The sequence below is a fragment of the Chelmon rostratus genome, chromosome 1, assembly GCF_017976325.1.
Source record: "Chelmon rostratus isolate fCheRos1 chromosome 1, fCheRos1.pri, whole genome shotgun sequence".
NCBI lineage: Eukaryota > Metazoa > Chordata > Actinopteri > Chaetodontiformes > Chaetodontidae > Chelmon > Chelmon rostratus.
The window spans coordinates 22,418,666-22,439,853 of NC_055658.1; the positions used below are offsets into that span (position 1 = coordinate 22,418,666).

The 21,188-nt window shown below is 42.3% G+C and overlaps 1 protein-coding gene across 1 annotated transcript in view; it reads right to left on the reverse strand.

The window, feature by feature from the left end:
• hcn4 (hyperpolarization activated cyclic nucleotide-gated potassium channel 4) overlaps positions 1-21,188 on the reverse strand; it is a 61,822-nt gene that overhangs the window by 31,870 nt on the left and 8,764 nt on the right. The window contains exon 2 of the mRNA XM_041938206.1: positions 11,124-11,547. Coding sequence (XP_041794140.1) covers positions 11,124-11,547 — 424 coding nt within the window. The remainder of the gene's footprint in view (positions 1-11,123; positions 11,548-21,188) is intronic.

The following is a 21,188-nucleotide window of genomic DNA, read 5'->3' on the forward strand; positions in this document are numbered from 1 at the left end:
CGGTCCACCGGGGATGGTCAGCAGACTGGGACCAGAGCTTTACCTACCCTGCTGCTGAATCGCTCTTATCATCAGCCACTCAGCCAAACACAATAATGGTGCAAGGGTAGAGGTGGCTGCGCTCTTGGGGTGAGAGCATTCACAGGCTTGGTTTGTTAATCCTAATGATAAATATACTCATAAGGAGCTCCAGGACTCCTGGGCTGGTGTAGGTTTTAATGGCCTCAACTATTCAAAGCCTCTTAATCCCATCGAAGACCACAGTGTGCACTGCTAACCACTCCACTCCTTATTAAAACCCACTTGGTGCCTTTTAAGGGCTTGTGACTGAGAGGGGATATTCCATCTTTACTTTGTTGTTCAGCAGTAGGTGATGATGAGGGAGAGGAGGACATATTTGTCACCCAAAATTTCATCCTAGTCCCTGTTCTTTAAGCACTGGGCTTGTTTATTTTTCTGTTTCCACCTGAATGCATACAAGTGTGAGCGTGTATCGGTGCTTTTTTTTCTGTGTGCGTGTTGAGGGAGGCTGGCAGGGACCAGCGCGGTGTTTGTCTGGGACAGTGTGGGTGCTGCTGCGCCATCAAATCACATCAATTTAGCTCCGTCAACAGACTAGCATGAAGCCGGAGGTATGCCCGGGAAAATGTGGCCGGGCGAGGAGCGGAGCCAGGCTCTCTCTCTCTCTCTCTCAGGGTGGATGGAGACATCCCCCCACTCACGCACTCTCTGTCTGTCTTCACAAACGTTACACGCTGGAGCTCAGCGTGCCTCGCTCCCACTCCGTCCCATCCCCTCTTTCTTTGGGCTCTTGTTCAAAATGTTTAGCCTCGGGCACTTTCACAACACCTAAGCTGAATCATTCGCCCAGCTGCACTGCACCTTTTCTCGCTCATCGCACCATATCCCCTAATTTTCTGCACGTTTGCTCACAGCTGCACGTCAAATGTGAGCTATTGTTTTTTGTTGTTGTTTGTTTTTGCTTTTTTAGCAGCCAGTATTATCTTTAAACACAGGGATAAATAAGTTATGTCATCTAATATGCAGCGCTGTGTGATGTCAAATTTCCTGCCGGAGCTGTAACGGCATTCCATAGCATTAAAGTGTTAAATTCACTCTGTGGGGAATGAATAAATCATGAAGTACCCCTTTCCATCTCCCACACTGAGCTTGATATATTTTTCATTTGTGAAATCGTACTTCCAGACAGGAAGGGGAAGCTTTGTTGAAGACAGACTGCTTTTAAATGTAGAAACACTTTTTAAGTAAAATGTGACCTACAGCAATTCCTGAGACATTGAGTATTGCCAAAGGTATAAAGCATGCAGTGCATTGTTTATATTTTGCATTATTATTTTTTAAGTGAGTTAAAATGAGTTTTAAATTAGACTCTATGAACATTCCAATATTGCATTTGCCCTTATGTTATGTGCAGGACAAAGCTGTATACTTTGTTGATTGATTTGTGATACTGGTATATAGTGCAGAAATAAAAATTGACTTGTTTTTTCCAAATTTGTTTCATTTTCAGATTGCTCTGATTTCACACATCGAAACTAGCTTACTTGTCATTAGCACGTGAAGACAGTTGTGTTATTTCTTCTGTGGCTCAACAGGAACTTTTAAAAGAAAATAATGACATGGTGACATCATAGCGATGTCATCAGGGTTATCTCACCTTCTGCTTACAGACATCTTTAACAGAAACTGCTTCACAAACTGGGGGCTCAGAATTTGATAGATGTGGGCATTTAGCGGGCAGAGAGGGTCTAATTAGAGACTACTGAGTTGCATCAAGGGACATGTAGGACCCATCATTTTTGGAGCATGTCAGGATTCCTCGACCCCTGCTGCAGCGATTTTGACCATTCCTTTATAAACACGTGAGTCCCCCACCTTAATTGAAATACAATACTAAATTGGTGGAGTACCCCTTCAGCTGCTAGATGTAAAAGCACTTTTGAGGTTGATATACAGGTGTTGCCTCCGTCTTCCAAAATAGGACATAGCACCGGCTTATTTTGGGAAATCTTCTTATGGAGCATGATCTACTGTCTTCACTGTGTCATGCACATTGTGTGGGTTGTCCTTGAGCCTGTCAATATACTGAATACTATCAAACTCTCTACAGTGTCAGTATATTTCTGAAGCAGGATAAATTCCTTTCAGTATCTCGTGGCACAGCCGGAATGACTCATTACTGTTTAACAATAACTCCTGCTACGTTCCTACTGTAGATGTGCCCTCAAAAGACCTCTGGCACTTAACCGCCGTGTGGAGAATAAAGCCTGTGAGAACTGTCACGGGTAATGCCATGCAAATCTCCAGTTTGTAACCCAAACTCTACTGTCACTGGAGGAAGGTGATTCCCCTATCTCTCTTCACAGCCGCAATCAATTCAAATACAGCCACGCCAGGCAGGAACAGACTTTCCAGTTACGAAAAATTGTTCCCAAGATTGGTTCTGCTGGAAGCTTGGATCATTATTAAAGGAACATTATAGTGGGGCAAATGAATGAGGTCTCTTCTACCTCTCCTTTCATTTCTGTCTCCTCTTGTTAATGATGAAACAGCCACACGCTGTTGAGCGTCTGTGCGCGTTTAACAAAGCAACGTACTGCGCTATAAACATGCACACAGAGAGTATTTACCACAAACGCACAAATGCGAATACACGCACCGTTTGCAGACACGGCACAACACACACCGTGGCGTGTTACATGCAGGATGATGGATTGCTGACCACTTTCTTTTAATTGATAGGGACACAGAGTGAGCCTGGCAGTATTAGCATCAGCACAAACAAGAAAGCTTTGATTGATGAGGGCACGGTTCTTACGGGGGGCTGGTTGTTACTCTCACTACCCTCATTAGGCCTCTCCATATGAGGGGCCATGCTGATGTCTGCTTGCCTCTTTTCTTCTTTTTTTTTATGAAAAACATGGGTCAAATCATGTGACCTATAGAAGTCCATGTAGTGGTTTCATAAATGCAGCTAATGAAACGGCAATGGTATGGTTGTAAGCAGTTCAAGATGGATGTTGTATTTGGTACGCAATAATCGTGTGGGAAAAGCCACTTGAACCACAGTCACTGTTACAAGGCAAAAAAAATGAAGCACTAGCAATAAAATTACTACTATCACTAAATTACTACTAGAAATACTATGATTACTGAGCCCCATCTCATTCTCAGGTCGCCAAATACAGACGTTTGGTCACACCCCTCGGCGTCTCTTCCAGGTGACTCGAGGTAGGCTCTTTCTGGCAGGAAGGTTTTGCACGTCGCACATCGACACTTGGGCGTCTGTATGAGAAGAGGTGTGACATACCGGCTCCAGTGTTTGACAACCTGGGATGAGAATGTGCTGGTTTACTAAAATCTATTACCCTGCTGACGACCACTACTATCAACTCAACCTGCATTACAAATAAGCGCATCTTTTAACACAGTGACTTCTACCAATGCAACAGATAGGCCAAAGACTTTCACAGCATTCCACAGACAAATAAAAACAGCAAATAAAGACCAAGAAACATGGCAGCGGTCATAGCCAGTGTTACGTGCTAAAGTCATCAACCAATCTGCATCCTGTGAGCCAGCGATCAGGCCCAGACAGGCACGGAGCGGATGAAGGCAGCTGCCGAGTCATCTCGAACAGATGGAGTGAGAAGAGCGTGATCCAGGTGAGAGAATAGACGCGTATGTCCCACGGTGCTGATGGTAGCTGTCCAGACACAGTCGACGCAGCAATATACCGAGGCATCTGGTGTTTGCTGCTCGCGCTGCTAATGATGATGAATGTTTGGCACGGTGGCGTCTCGACACATAAGAGAAAACAAAAATTCCTCACTCTCACTGTTTTTATGATGCTATTTTGTGTCCTGCGTACCTCAAATCTTAGCTGTTTGCGTTTGAAGTGATATGCTTTATTAATAAAAAGTTGCTTGATTTACTTTAACTGGTTTTGCATAATTCGTGTAATGATTACATTTAATTGTACAAGCTGTATTTCTATAGCAGGTACTTCATAATTAACTACTCAGAGGGCATCATAAACTGGACAGCTTCACAATTAAATTATGTATTATTGCATTTAATGCTCTAATAAATCACTCTGTCATTTAGTAACAATAGTGATTGTTGGTTTGGAGGATTCAGCACTCATACATAGTGGAGCTCAGTGTTTTCATTAATTATCATTTATACTACAAAGATATGGTTTAAAATAAAACTTTGAAAGCATGAGCTGAATCTTATTGATCAGTTTAAAGCACATAGGAAACATGAAAAGATTTGATTTTAACTGTTGCTGAGTTTTAGCTTCACACTTGAAAACGTACATTTCAAATAGTCCATTTATAAATACAAAGAACAGATTTGTGATGCTGGTCATTTTAATGTCATCTGTCTTTTTTCTAAAATAGTACTGATTTTGTACTGCATGTATTATGTTTGCTGGATTAACTGTGCCACATGCTGCATCTTTCTGTGCAAGACGTGATTTCCCTGCAATGAGTAATGAGGTTTATCAACTAAATCATCCACAATGATGGGGGTTAGATTTCTCACTATAAATGCCTTCGACCAAAATGTCATGCTCATGCATGCTGTCATGGTGGACAAAGCACACGTGGAGAATGAGAAGTAGGCCTGGGAGTGGACCACTGGGAACACCCTTCCATCATCTGTCTGAACAGGCCTGCAGGGCTCGGATCACAAAAACCACTCTCACTTTGCTCCCTACCAAGATGTGCCATTGGGTTTGTGCAGGATTACAAATTTCTGTGTAATAGTTTTTTAAGCAAATCCACTGTGGGTATTGATATCACACAAGGCTTATTCAGAGTGTTGAGGACCTGTCACTGTCACCGGCAAGCCTCATTGTGCACTCAATAATAGTCCATTAAATCCATTCTTCCTGCTTTTCTTATCTCTGAAAGACCAGTCCTTGGCCAAGGTAATGGGTCAGTGAGAGGGGGGCTGATTAGCTGATTTACCTTATTTAAATATTTTTGTATAGATTTACTGGGCGGAAAGGAAAGGCGCCTCGCCTTCTTTGGACCCACGGGGCAGCCACATGGCTAACTTCTAACAGAGCACCTGAGCTTTTCCTTTTGTTTCTCCCTAACTGCATCACACACAGCCACGTCGGTGCGTAGAGTCAGAAATCTTAACAATCCAAGATGCCAATATTAATAGAGATTGACGTTCTGCCACCTTGTAATAACAAACACAAGTGGTGTGAGATAGTGTTTTGACTACACACCTTACCATAAAATATCCAGTTCTTTGTCTTTCAGATTCCCATCAGTAAAGGCCTCAGCTCTCATCTCCTAAATTCATCTCCATCCACGCTAAAAGCAACGTTTACTGGGTCGGCCAGTTGAGACAGTGATGTTGCAGGCATCGGGCACGATGGGAGGAAGCCCTCCGAGCTTAGTCATTAGCGCACTGCCTTGAATCTGATTTAACAGGATGACTAATCTCATCCAAGTCACTGGTTCGTCAACAGGAGACAACTCCAATGAGGAGAATATCCGGTCACAGTCTTATTTTTATCTAGATGAAAAGTGACAAGAGGAAGCTGACAAGAGGGAGACAGGGGAGACGCCATAACGGCAGTCTGCTCCGTGTGTCTGTATGTGTGTTTGTGAGATGGATATCCGCACACTGTGTTGAATGTCATCATGCACGACAGTGTTACCACTGGCATGTAGCCACCGCCACCAAAACCTCCTTGTTTGTAAACAACATTCTGTCAACATGGTGGTTGTAAAAAAACACCCTTAAATCTGGAGTGTTTGGAGAGGAAATGGAAGCAATCAGAGCTAATTTATGACAGCTGTGATAAAAAGGACATAGAAAAGGGAGATTTGTGAGCTGGTGGGGGATCGGAGCATCGCTTTAGTTATGCAAAAGGATACTGGTGGTGTTTGAGGAGGGGAAGATGATACGATTACAGTTTCAGATGTCACTTTACTGAAATGTCCCAAGTGTATTTTGTGCAATGTTTCTTTTTTCCCCTCTCAAATTGTGAGGATGTTACTCAGCTGTGAAGACACACTGGTACAGCAGACTTGACATTATTTCATGAACAAGCCTTTTACTGTTAGGACAGTGAAGGTTACAGAGTGGCAACAAAGTGAGGCAGGAAGAACTGTGTGAAATACATATATTCTTTTCCAGTCCTAGTTTATGATCAGCATATTAGTTTACAAAGGGTGTTATTGGGCAAATCATTTAAGATTCTGTTTTAATTCTATTCTTATTCTAACACGCAATACTACAAACACCAGGATGCCGGGATGGGACTACAAGAATCTAGCCTGATTTTCAGATCATGAATGACAATCGGCTATCACAGATTTGTCAGAATTTTTAAGTTGACACGTCCAAGGTGACATCCTCGCGACATGTTCCTGAGTGTTGACCAATCACACGCTCTCTCCAGAGAGCAGTCAGGTAACAAACATGGCAAAGAGGAGGAATGGTGAGGTTGCTGCTGTCAGGTGGAACAACAAAACAGAAGTCAAGTTTGTTGTCACCTAGCAGCGCATCCACAGCTGTTTTTTCTCTCATAAGACCGGCAGCATCACACACAACGCTTCTGTCGCCATGACTGAGAGTTGATTCACCTGCCTCCCCGATGACATCATTGAAATAAGCCGTGATTGGTCGGGGTCATATGTGTAGTCTTGCCAGTCACCCGACCAGGAGTTTACGGCACTGTGGTCGTTAGATCTGACAAAAATACTGCGTTGTCTGATCCTGTCTGATAAGTAAAAGTATCAATACAGCAGTACTGATACATTTAAAATTTAATTTCAGAATAAGTGCAACAGTTTCAGCATCAAAATATATATACCAAAAGTAAAAGTACTCATTAAGCTCATTTCAGAATTCAATAATTATTAATAATTATTGATGCATTACATATCATATCACATATATCAGTTTGGAGCTGATAAAGGTGGAGTTAATGTTATTACTTATATACTGCTGGATATTTTAATGTATAATAATACATCATAATTTATTTGTTGATTATATTTTACATTAGTATTCTGAATCTGTGAAGCAGCTATGAAAATTAATAAAGTGGAGTAAGTCAATTATTACTACTGTAGCAATACTCATACTCAAAAAAAACATTTCATTGAGCTGCAGTTTGTTTGATGCTGCTTTGACCCACAATTCCCTCCATTGTCTTCTGTGAATCCCCACCGGAGCAGTTTGGGGGTCAAGCCTCACGCTCAAGGACACTTCAGCAATTTGTGGTTATGTGAAAACATGTCTGAGCTTCAGGCTACCGCAGCAGCACAGTATGCTCTGCTAAGGACACGCAATTACAGTCCATGTCAACAAAGCCAGCAAGAGCAGGAAAACTGCACCGCACATACATACACGTATTACAATGAATGGACATGTATATTGATTGCGACGCACTCTACGATTAACTGTGTGCTACCGCATATGTATGCACATGTGTGCATGTCAGATTTTGACCTACTTTCTTGACTTGCCAGGCAGTTTCATAAAACCAAAGACAAGGGAAATTTATCAGTGGAATCTGCACCTTTATGTCTCTTGGACAAGTTGTCATTTCACCTATAAAATACAGGTGCGGTGACTGAGGACGATGTCCCCAACTGTCCCTGCTGAACTGTCCGAACTGTCCCCAAAGGATTATGAGATATTTATGATTTGTTGGATTGGCCTATTGGTCTGAAAGTGCAGATCACATGGGTGTTTTTTGAGTGAGGATGTGATGCAGCAAATGATTAGCTTAGCCACCTTTTGACAGGTGACCTTTCTGCATGGTCTCTGTGTTTTATGTTATGAATCCATGTTTGACAACTTTGAAAACATACATAGTCTTAAAAAGGTTCAACCGTATCATATTGCTTCTCCATCTCTTCAGCACACATGCAACATTCCTTTGTCTTGTCCTGAATTCCTAAAAAGCTTTATTCACTGCAGCGAGCACACGAGAAAAGATTCTAATTTTAAAATTTGTTCCCAACAGTATCACTCTACAAGGCATGAAACCATGCAGCGCAGTTCACTGAGCTGTGTTCAACACTTCCCGGAAGAAGTGTCCTCTGTGTGACTTCTTACTGGGGAGGAAATGAAACTCAAACAATAATAAACCAAATGAATTCGTGCAGGGGTATTTATAGCTTGCAGATACTTGTGAAATATGAGTAAAATAAATCAGCCTCGCCTTTCGGAGGACATCAGGACATCACAGGTCTGCAGCTTCTGCCGTGTCAGAGGAGTGCACCTCATCTCGGCGCCATATTCAGAGTGGCAAGCAATGCTCAGTGGCATTCAGTGGTGTTACAGGGGCTAAAAATTGCGCAGTGTCATGGATCACAAGGATCCTGTGTGAATGTGCTGTGAAAACCAGAGTAAATATGTTTTTTTTTATTTTTCCAGTGTATTTACTGTGTATTAAAAAGAACACAAGATAATAATTGCATGACAGCTTTGATTTAAAGCATAAAAGTGCCACCACAGAATTACTGCGTCGTTGCGATTTCTCTCATAAGCTCAATATGCAGGTGAGCAGACCAAAGTAAGGTCAGTGTGAAGTGTTGCCCAAAATATTCAAATGGCGAAGAGACACATACACGCTGTCTAAGGTGTAGCTGTCAATAGGAAAAGTCAAAAAGTCAGTCAGGTGGTGAGATCTCTGCGACAAGTTATTCTGCAGTGACAGATGACATTTCTGTGAGGTTGCATCTGGAGGACTTTGGCGCTGAGGCAAAGCTGGCCTTTCACTCTGTCTGCCTAGCTAGCATTCATCAGCAAACCTTACACACACACACACACACACACACACACACACACACACACACACACACACACAGGCATAAAACATGTAAATGGTAGCTGGCTTTGTGAGTGCATTGTCCCCTGTATTTGTCGTATTGTTTTGGTGGTTTTCAGATGCTATAAGCTCATTCAGCAGGTGATGCTGCTCTTTCTTTCTTTCGTTCTTTCCCTTCCTTTCATTTCCTCCCATCATGTCCCCCTCTGTCCTCTCCTTCCTTTGTTGCCTTATTGCACAGACTGTGACAGCTCACTGTCAGCGTGTCCACTCTATTCAAATGAAGGCTGGCCTCAACTGGATGTATCCCTGCCTTCATTTTGGGCTCAGAAGTACAGCAGCAGGCATTCGTGGAGGCACAGGGTGGCAAAGGGAGTCTCCCCCAGTGATTCATTTGAACTTTTCCTCTCATTGAAATGGCATCACAGAGGCCCTGCATGATTAATGTCACCACACTTATATACACTGTTCTACCCTGAGTGCCAGCTGAATATTTGAAAACCAGGAACTTTTCAGAATACCCATGGGCAAGTCTGGGGATGCATGATTGGCAATCAGCTTGCTGTTCAACCTTTTCAACTGTCCATCTACATCATGCACTCAGGTGAACACACCCACCAACTAACTGAGTGGATCTGTTTCGAAAGAGGCTAATTAATGAATATTAATGCAGTGTTGTTGCATGTGAATGTGAAATAAAGGCAAAAGTTCACACTAGAAGAAAATTACCATGTACTGTTCGTGTGACCTTGAGCAGTCCACTGTGCATTTTCTAAAATAGGCTAATTCGAAGCACAACACAGCCAAGCCAAGGATCTAATTTCTGAAAATGTTCCTTATTCTTTGATCATTTTAAAGTTTGCTTGTATTTTTTCCATACGAACCGAGATGATGTGTATTTGTGTGCCTTTCATAAAAAAATTAAAGTACTTCAATCAGCAGCGCCACAAAGAGAGACACATAACCTGAGACTCACACTGAAATTATCATTTTGGTGAGTGTGATTGTTTTGATGAAGACAAACAGCACCTTCCTTCAGTAACACAATAGCTGAATGAAACTTTTTTACATGAAGCTGCAGGAAAACAGAATCAATGCGTTTTCCTATTCACTGCAGCTGGTCTACTCTATGTGCGTTTGTAGTGTCTATGTATAGTGAAACAGAACTTTCCAATATTCCTGTCTATGGTAGTGATGCATGTTATATGCATATATCCCATCAAATGGTATAACTATCAAAACTGAGACTGGATTGGAAAGTATCTGAACACAAAAGTCATTACTGGGCAATAAACACACTTAGACTTCTATACTGTGGGAACCAGTTATATTCCAGTGTGCTATGAGATGCACAGACATGTTTACATGAAGTGTAAGATCCATCTGGGCCGGCAGAGACTAAACCCTGCACTGCCAGCACCTGAAAAACATACAAACTTGTAGGGGGATTTGGCTACTTTTAGGGAAAATATGTGAGATGTCAAACAGCATATTATTATGGAGAAGTGGTCCTACTCGTAGGTCACATCCATTTATTTATCCAGTGCTTGTTCTTATTTTAATGGCCGACCCATCAGAGCAGCCCTGGCTGTCCCATATTACCCTCTAGTGGAGTGCCTTCTTGTTGAATCCACGCTGAGATTCTGATGCTTCACTTTGCACCTTTTACCTCTGAGACTAAACAACAAGATCCATCCAGTGAGACCGATGGAAACTTTTCTAATTATTGCCGCAATTATAATCATGCCCGTATTGCAGCAATGCCTCTCTGGGCTCTGTGGTCCCACTGCTAGCTGGATGGGCACACAGAGAGAAACTGCTAATCAACATCCCTGCTTCATCAACTTATTGGTGACTGGGGTATGGCAAAAGAGCCTCTTTGCTCCTTTCGAGGGTGGATGTAATCAGAAGCAGCATCTATCCATATTCCCTTCTCAGGGGAAAGGGGAAGGTACAGAGATCTGCAAATATACTTGCAGTAGCTCCCCAGCATGGGAATGCCATTTAGATTATAATTGGATTTAGGAAGTAAAGCCCTATGTGTTTGACTAGCTTCATCAAATGGGATGCTTACATGATTGTCAATCACTGAGATTTCCTGGGTATTTTCCCTTTCTCCTCATCTCTGTCTTTTTCTCTCTGTGTGAATCCACTTTGCAGGCATCCAGGGAATCCAGTTTGCCAAGGACAACCCAAAACAGCATGCATCATACACATCATACAGGAAAGTGGGCAACATTCAGCACAAACACACACACAGTGAACACACAAAGGTACACTTTCCTACCTCTTCCCATTGGTGGATGTAGCGAATGAGTCTAGAGAGGCGCAGGAGTCGCAGCAAGCTTAGGATCTTTGTGAAGCGGACAATCCGCAAGGCGCGCGCCGTCTTGTAGAAATCTGAGTCGATGCGCGTCTCCACTATGAGGAAGATGTAGTCCACAGGGATGGAGGAGATGAAGTCCACCACAAACCAACTCCGCAAGTACTTGATCTTGATCTGTTGCGGATCCAGGATGATCTCCGTGTTGTCCTCCTTGACGATGCCCGTCCTGAAGTTGAGGACCAGGTCCATGAGGAAGAAGGTATCGGAGACCACGTTGAACACGATCCAGGGGGGCGTGTGCTCGTCCTTGAAGAACGTGATGCCCACAGGGATGATGATGAGGTTGCCCACCATCAGCAGCAGCATGGTCAAATCCCAGTAAAACCTTGTTGGAGAGAGAAATGGAGAAAGGCAGAGATGGGATGTTTAAGTCAGATCATAGCAACATTTTCTTTCTTTCTTTCTTTCTTTCTTTCTTTCTTTCTTTCTTTCTTTCTTTCTGCAGCATTCTGCCCAGTTAGAGGGTAACGTTATTCTTCTCTGTCAGACCTGCCATTTTTTCAAGGCTTTCAAAATAAGATGCACCAGAAACTATGAAAGTCTATCATGGTCATCCAACAAATTGAAACTAACTCTCTTAGGCTCATTCCACATAAGACAGTGAAAAATACATGAAAAATAAATTATTCTAAATATCAACAGAGAAATGTCTCATTGTGACGTATCTGTGAAACATCTACAGTTAAGGCCTTTTTCATAGACGACACATACTCGTCACATTAGCAAAAGCGTAAATAATAAAATGCACGATGGCTGTATCAGGGTGCTGGAGTTGTGCATGCTGGCTCACTGTTACCATGTCATCTGTCATGGCTTACCGAGACACCTGAGTAGAACAGAGCCATCGTTGATGTTATTAGTAACACCTGTGCTTTTCCTGCTATGTCTGCTGTGAAAAACATCCACCAGATGTAATAATGTTGCTGATATGTTCACTTGTGATTGTTTGAAAATGATAATTTCACTATAATTTATACTGTTATATACTGCAGACTGATATCATACATATGTTTGATTAATTATTTGTGTTTGCTGGTTATTATCACATGCAAACATAATTAATTGAACTCAAATTCCTAAGTTTGTTTTACTGTTATTCAAGTCTTTATATTGATATCAATCCCTTTTTCCGTGATGAGGATGAGGAAAAAAATCACTGTATCTCTTTGCTAACAGGGACCTTTTTTGGAAATGGCCTTTCACCGACCCACACATACACTGCGACTGCAAACGTTGCTGAAGAATATAAATACAAATCATCTATCTGGCCACACATTTACGGACTGATATGTAGTTTTTCTGTATGAGCAACCACTGATGTGACTCACACGGTGTCTCATCAGAAGCCTCTTTTAACCTTAGGTACCTTTGGGTGATGTGCGTGTGTGGTGGAAGCATGCTTACACACACACAGGGCGTCATGATAGGGTAATAAACTATATATATGTAACCTCTCCACCATGCTAGAAGGCAGCTTGGCATGAGAGCTATTAGGGTTTAGACTGTAAATCACAGCTCAAAGGTCAATGAGGGTTAACTGTTAATTACAAACTGTACAGTGACCTCGTCCATCTTCCAAGCCGGAAAGTTTGGATATAAATTGCTCTCTCCGCTGCCTTGGTAATTGAATCCAGATTGGCTCTTTTGTGTTAACAGTGATATATCCTGGATACTCTATAGATTGCACAATGAGGGGGTTCTACATTGTGCACTGGCCCAGTGAGCTTGGATGATTTACCCACTCACCTTTAACTGGGCCACAAAAATATTCCTCTGTGCACAACCAATTTCAAGAGTGGGGCCATAAGAATTAAGGAAGAATTTCATATACATAACCAGATAGGAGACGCATATTTCTGCAAGCTAGTTAGTCTACAGAAAACAATTACTGCTCTCTCTGTCACTTCCTTGTTGTAGCTGACGTCTATAGATTTCATGGTTGATTCACAGTGTGCTGAAGTAAAGACCTCTTGCCCAAGTCGAGTCGAGTAAACATTTCCAGTTTGCTACATACTTTCAGCCTCACAGAGCAACGACATACAGATAAAAATAACCTGGCACACACCAGGTGTCTTCCATTTTTTTTCCCTTGAAGATTTTCCTGACCGTCTTGTTTTTTGTGTTTGCTACAAAAGCTTTTACTTTAAGTACTTTTCCCTTATACCTTGATATCCCCATTGATGCTACTACAATCACTGATGTTCCATGTTGCTATGAAACACATTTTGTCCTTTAAGTGGTGCAGACTTGGTCACAGCTAATACTTTGGGGGTGGTTTGTTAGCAGTGTTCTAATTCCTTTTTTTCTTGCAGTGAGCATGACTAAAGTCCATTACTGATGCATAATGGAGACAAAACAAGGGACATCAATGATGGTCAGCACTGTCCTCTCCTTGTTTTTCTTTCTCATGGTTGCCTTTGGAGACAAGAGGTCTCACTGTCTCACGGAACACATACATCTATAGACAGACTTTACATCAGCAAAACTACACATGTAGCGGCTGCTCCGTAGCAGACAGTTGACACTTAGAGTTTACAAGAGTGTCTTACACTTACACATGCATATATAACTATACAGCATACACAGCACACATCTCAGACTCATGTCTATTGCACACACACACACACACACACACACACACACACACGCACACACACACACACACACACACTAAGGAAACAGTGACAGTAATTGGAATTCTTCAAAGTAAAGGGGTATCTACTGTTCCAGCTTGTTGTCAAGTGGAGTTATATTTAGACAGACCTTGCCACTACTGTGTTTGCTCATGTTAAGACTGAAAGCCCAAGAGGACAAGAAAAACTTCAAAGGAAGAAATGCAAACATAGGTAGTGACATTTGTTTTTCAACCTGCCATGTTCCCTAACATTACAACTGCTTGATAGCCTGTGCATTTGTATAAGCCACACAGCTTACTAATAGGATATAAGTGTGCTCCCAGCACCTGACAGGGTCTAGCAGCAAATAAATACAATTATTTGTTTCTTTAAGTAACTGTAATAACTGCAAAGCCTTGCCTTTGTCTTGCTCTTTGTATAAACACACATAGAGCAATCCTGCTTTTTACATTTAAATCACAATGTTACTGTTTCTGTATTCCCGCAGCTTCTTCACTACAAAATAAAAAATAGTAGCACAAACAGCCATTTCCCGAAGCATACCACAGTATTTTAAGATGTATGTTTGCATTTGTCTACACTGACATCAGTTTTCTTTTTGTTAAAAATAGGTAAAAAATCAGTTCATCAGAGTTACATAGTCTATTTGTTAAGGTCACATCATCATTGTGTGGCAATGCAATCAACATTACATTCCCACACAAAACCAAACTATAACTTCGACAAATTCAGGCATACATGGAAAACCGTGGCTAACGGCAATTTAAAATACATACAGCGTGACTTACAGCAGACAGCAAAATTTTAAAATGCTCTTCATAAAACAGAGTGATATTCCATAGTTGAGGTATGCACACAATAGACATACAAGCTGCAATAACATAACAACAAGACTAAGAGTCTTCAGCCATGCAAATGGCCCTGTAAGTTTGAGCTAAATGCTAATGTCAGCATGCTTTCTATGTCTACCATGACAGTGCTAACATTAAGTTAAGAAGGCAAGTTTACCATGTCCACCATCTTAGTTTAGCATGGTAGCATTTGCTAATTAGGACTAAACACCAGGTACAGCTGAGTCTAATGGAAATGTCATTCATTTTGCAGGTATTTGGTCATATACCAAAGTCTTAGACAAATAGACTTTGACTTAATGATGCACACAAATCGATTACCGGGGTAATAAGTCAGTAAAAATAAGAGTTCAACGACTATCTTTCAGCAACAGAAATCAACAACAAGACAAGGCATTGAAGTGGACCTGAAGAGGTTTGGATTGTAAAAAAAAAAAAAAAAGCCAGCAGTGAGATGATGGTATATGAACGACAGAGAAAAAAAAAACAGAGAGAAAAATGTACCAGAGGAGAGCTCCTCAACATCTTTGCAGAAAGAATAACAAGGCAGAAAGCTGTTTAAGACCTTTGGACATCACTTTGGCAGAACACAACTCCTGCTGCCACCTGTTTGAGTAAGCCTCTCTTGTCATAGGCATGTGGGGACTGGTAAGATTAACAGCAGCTGCTGAACGCTCATTGTGAAAATGCATCTTTTTAAACGGGAAAGGAAATGCAACACAAATCAGATCATGGTACTTTTTCATCATGCTGTTGGAGTTTTTCTAATAAATCTAACTAGTAAAGGACATCCTCTAACCATTAGTCAGATAGAGTTTAGGATACCCATTGACCCACTGCAATGTTATGGGATAAGGAAATACCTCAGTGTGCAGAATTTCAAAGGGCTGCGTAGGAATCCCAGTGTAGACGGTGGTTTTACATGCACATGTCTGTGTGTGTGCATGTGTGTGTGCGCGTGCATGCATGTGTAGAGTAAATGCTCATGATCTCTCCCTTTCACTCTTGCGGTTGGCTCCTAATGGAGGTCAGGCCACCTAAACATAGCAGGGATCCATTTACTGTGTTTTATTATGCACTGAGACCCTGCCATAGAAGAACATTGTTCTATAAATACAGTTGGGCGAGAGCGGGATGTTAGGCGGACATTTCAAAGGCATTAAACAATCCCATATCTCTGTGTGCAAATCACAGGCTTACGCTGCGTGGTGGTATACCACCTGTCTGGAAATAAAACGAAAAAGAAATGCAGCGACCTAGCAGTGGTGAAATGAAGGTGATATTCCTCGGTGTTCGGTGAGAGAAAAACATCTCACCGGAAACAAATATAAGGATTTATCCTTTTGATTTATTTATTTTTTGTTTTATGCAATTTTATTTGATTGTTTTTACATTATAGGCATCCCTAATGATGAAGTAAAAGCAAAGGCCATGCCTTTCATGATGTGTGCGAAAAAATGAGGCCCAGCAAAGCAGAGAAACACCGGAAATGCTGAGGAAGAAAAGCAGCAGAATAGCCCACACCTAACTTGTCACGGTGCTGAGAGTACAATGTCCTGATGAAGGGAGCCCTGACATTTTGCTGTCTGTGGGGACACAGCCACAGCCCACTCTGCTCTCCGGTGGGGTGACCAGGGACAGCAGGAACATGTTGTCACCCTCAGAGTGCATCTGACTACATGATAAGCCTCTCTCATTCTCCTCACCCTGCCAGCCAGGCTACCTGAAAAGGATTGTGCGAGCCGCCACACACAGACCAAGATGGACACACACTTACCTTTCAGAGTAGCCTATATTTAAATTGGGGAGGCACAGGGGAGACCAGAATGGAGTATATATACTATATATATAGTCTTCCCCTAGTTGCATATACAAGGAGTGTATGTATTTGTGCACACATACATGTCTGCACTTGTTTACTTTACCTTTGTAGAGATGCCTATTGGTTGGCTACCACGCTGGGAGAGTGACGGCATAGCATGCAAGCAGATCATCTGTCATGTCAGGTACAAGTGGCAGACAGCAGTTAACAGTGCCTCCCTTTATTCTGCGCCACGCTGACTGAATGGGAACAGCAGAGGAACAGTGGGTGCTCCAGACTACACTTCCACGAGGGCACCAGCCAACTTTGTGTGCACTGTAAATGTGATTTGGGCTGATTAAATGATTGAAATTTATCTGCTTTTGCATGAAAAAGCAGTTTCCCTTTTGAATTATTAATTTGTGTGTGTGAATGTGTGTGTGTGCGTGTGCGTGTGTGTGTCTCTATGTGTGTGTGTCTCTATGTGTGTGTGTGTGTGTGTGTTTGTTCCCATTTTCTCTCTGAAGATTTGGTTGTGTTATCAGGGGTCCTGCTCAGAAGTACTGACTCACAATATGCCTGAAAACTCTCGCTCATGTTACATTAAATATCAATAGCACAAACACCCTGTTTCATTTTGGCCTGCCTGTGCACAGTTCCCACGTGTTCTCTCCTTAAACCGGTTTCTATACCTCGACGCACGACTTCACGTTTTGCTGGGAGAAACAGCGATACAGTGCAGATAATAACTATCAGGCATTTGGTGTTCCTGTTAGGCTCTAATTTCAGAAGTAGCTGCATTTTATCTGCAAATAGCTGTTGTAGCATCAGTTTCAGTGAACCAGCTCGAAACTGCAGTTAAACTCAAATGATAACTGACAGAGCAACAGCCTCATTAAGTCCATTGGCATTTTTGAATGAATGAATGAGGAGGATTGAATTAAAATTAAGCATGAAATGCTCTTGAGGGGAAAAAATCACTTCATTTTACATAAGCTACACTTAGCCACAGGGAGAGGCAGTCTATGATAAGGCTTGTCACACTTAACGGGGGAACATCTGTAACAACAAAAAAATGCCTGTGTATTGCCCATAAAAGAGCAGCCCATTGGCGTTAAACAAGCCAGTTGGCAAACACAGCAAGACTTAAGTGTCTAAGAGAGAAAAAAAAAATCAGGTTAAAAGGGTTAATCCTATTTTTGTTGTCACCCGCTCCAATGAACTGTCATAACGGCGCTGTCTTTGCTGAGCACAGCCGGCAGGCACACTGCAAGCACATCACTGACACTGGGGCTGTGCAGTCGCAGGTGGCTATATTTAGGTGAGGCACGCTGCTTTATCAAACCTCGGCTAAGAAGATTTCATCAGGGGGAGAGGCAAATCTCCACAACTTTAGGCTACGAGAAAACAGAGGGATTTACTAAATACCTACAGAGGGGAGAGGAGAAGCAAAATCAACTGAAAGGAGTCAACCCTCCCTAACGCTGCTGAAAGAGATCCATAAATAATATTACAAGTAGTTCTGTGGTAGGACATCCAGGTGAGGGTACAGCGTATGATAATTCATTCACCTCTAAAGCTCTGTCTAGGACTGTTATTCAACACAGCCTCGAGAAAGACAATGCTAAAGACAATGTCAAATCCGCTGCAGTAGAACATTTTCTAACAGATAGAGGTCTGACCCTTGGAAGGTAAGCACTGACAAATGTAAAAGAAGGAGATGCACAACCACCAAGGCTCAGGACACGGGAGTGGAGCCTGCTATCACTCTGACAACTGAATATAAGTTATTCATTTTTACATCAGTGATGTATACTTGGAGTATAAAGCAGCCAATATTGAACATTTCAAAAAATACTTTTAATTTGAAAAACCCTTCCTCTGTTTGTCTGACATCTTTGGTGGGCCATTTACTGTTATATCAAAACTCCAAAATGTGTACAGTATGGTCACTGTACAGCTGACTTTGGAAATGACTGAAAATATAAAGGCACGTCATTGCAGCAAGTCGTCTCAGTCAATCAGTGTATTTACAAATAAAAAAGAAACCCAGCACATTCCTTTCATGATGATTCTCTATTATACCGATCTCCTTTAATGTAATATACTACATTAAAGGAGATCTAAACCACTCAGAAGTGTAAGAATCACTGAATTGCTGGTTTCCTTTCGCTTCATCTTCATTCAAAATCTGAGACGCGGGCAGTGATTCAGAGGTAGAACCAGGCTAACCGTCTCAGTAGAACTCTCTAAATGCCGCAGCGTCAGTCCCAGACACCGAAGAGCATGCCCCAGATACACTCATTGAAATAAGTCCAGCCTAAACTTGCTCTGGTGTTTGAACAGCTCAGAAGTGTGCACTTAAGAGCTCTGGCTAAATCATGAATCACCAGAGCCACTTTGCAAACTGACCAGATGTAATCAGGGAGCCCACCAAGAAGAATGCTCTGAAGTTTCCCGTCCCATTTCTGGAGAGGTTGTGCCTGGCGCCACTAGTGGCTGCTCAGTATCCCTGTCCTTGTCTCTGCAGCCCTATAGAGTCCTTCACAGCTTCCCAGAGCGCAACCTGCTACCTATCTGCTCAGAGGAACAAAAGCTATACAAGGGCAGTGTGCAGTCAGCAAATAAATATGCCCTCTGTGGGGAAAATACAGAGAGTCAGTGAGTGACAGGGTTATACAGTAGAAGACACGGAGAGGACAGAAAGCTTGCCAGCATGCACTCATCCTACTAGCATATGCCAGTATCTGCACCGGACTGTCATCCTGCCACTAATTGTGTCTGTGTTTTATCATGATGCCTTGTTATCTCCCACAAGGTCCTGAGGGTCATGTCAAAGGAGTCCCCTGTCAGCCAGCCACAGAGTGTGGCAGAGGAAAACTGGCCAGTGTCTCCCCACTGATCAACCCCCTCCCCCCACCCACCAGCCCGCTGCTCCGTTGGACAGGAGACAGCCAGAGAGAGGGATGGGCTTTCTCTTAACATAGATGAAGTGCTAAGATAATGTGCTGTCTATAATACTAGGAGCCGGTCACACCGTACACCATCACCTCATGCCCTTCCTCTGGCCTGCACCAGTGCTGGGCCATTATCTTCACCACCTCAGGTGCTGCAATCAGCAAATGGAGCAGCCACAATGAAAGCCTTTTCTATCCATCTCCGAAAACGGCGATCTGAGGTCAAAGGGCGGCAAGGAGGGAAGGGGCATGAAAAGAGAAAACGCGGGGAGAGAAAATGTGGAAACAGCGAGAGAAAATGAGATTCTGTACAGCACATTAATGCTAAAGTGCATAGACAACCAAAAGAGGGAGTGTGTGAAGAGATATCGGCGTCGGTCTGGTCCTCTGGACGTGGGGGTCATCCCTTTTCTCTCCACACTGTTGTTTTAAGCAACGTTACACAAAGAGGAAAATCAGGCAGTAGAGGTAAATAAAAGCAAACTTAACACATCTTAAAAGCTGATGGAAAACCCTCACTAAGAAGACACTCGGAGCATGAAATCAAATCAAATCAAATTGGACAGGAGATGCAGTTTATCTGATTTTTGCCGGTCTGCGTGAGTAAGCAAAAGCGGCGGCTTATCTGACTGTTAAACCAAACAGGGCAGGATTTATCATGTTTATTTGTTAGCTCTGTAATTTCTCGATTGTACATGCAAAACAGGGCCAGGGATTAGATTTATACACAACAACTTTGCTGCTGCCTCCCTCTTCAATTACGCACCGGCTAACTATGTATGACCAAAGCTGCTGTGGGTTAAAAAAAAAAAACATGCAATCAACCCCCCCAATAACAGAGGAGAGGGAACAATCTGTCTCTCGCCACCCCATGTCTCATAATCCAGTCATTTGTCTGAGTCTTCTAGACACCCAGCGTGTGGCAGGGCCAGGCCAAACACATTGATCCAGGTAAGTATTTCCTGTGAATCACACCAGCCACACACAGAGTTCCTCATTCAGCGCACTGGACTCTGGTCCTCTCTGAGTGGAAACCCCACTGCTTCCAAAGCGCTTCAGCCTTCTCTTCATTCTTACAGAGTAAACCGTGAGGCCCTCTAAGGAAATGTCATCCTCCTGCCATGTCTCTTCTACAACGTTGGCTGGAGAGGGCGATACTAAGGATGGACTAACGGCAATCACAGGTGACTTATGGGCAGGTTGTGTGAAGGATCATTATCAGATATGTAGAACTCTCACTTTTCATGATACATTGAATTAGTTATTAATTCCTTGGGAACTGTAATTTGACAAAATAACTCAAGGTCCACTTAATGTCTTTTTTCCGAGATTTCAACTCCATCTCATGGTCTTCATCAGTGAATTTGAGTTTGCTCAGCTATCATGGTGTGGGTCATTTGAATAAATTAGTAGTAACTGAAACTACTTTTTAACACATTATACAATGACAACTGAACCAACACCATGACAACTGAGCAACTGAGCAATTGCAGATGAAGAACATGGGATACACAGCATATAGTATCTACATAATGAGTTATTTTAGAGTGCATTACATTAGAGAAAACTCTTCACAAGTGCAACACAAAACCCTAAAAACTCATTTTGTTGGTCGTTAAACTATACTTGACTTGAATTTTATAATTTTTTTATCAGCAAAATTGTGTATTTTAATGTTAAACACAATATGATCTAATCATATGGTTCCACACTGCAAACCT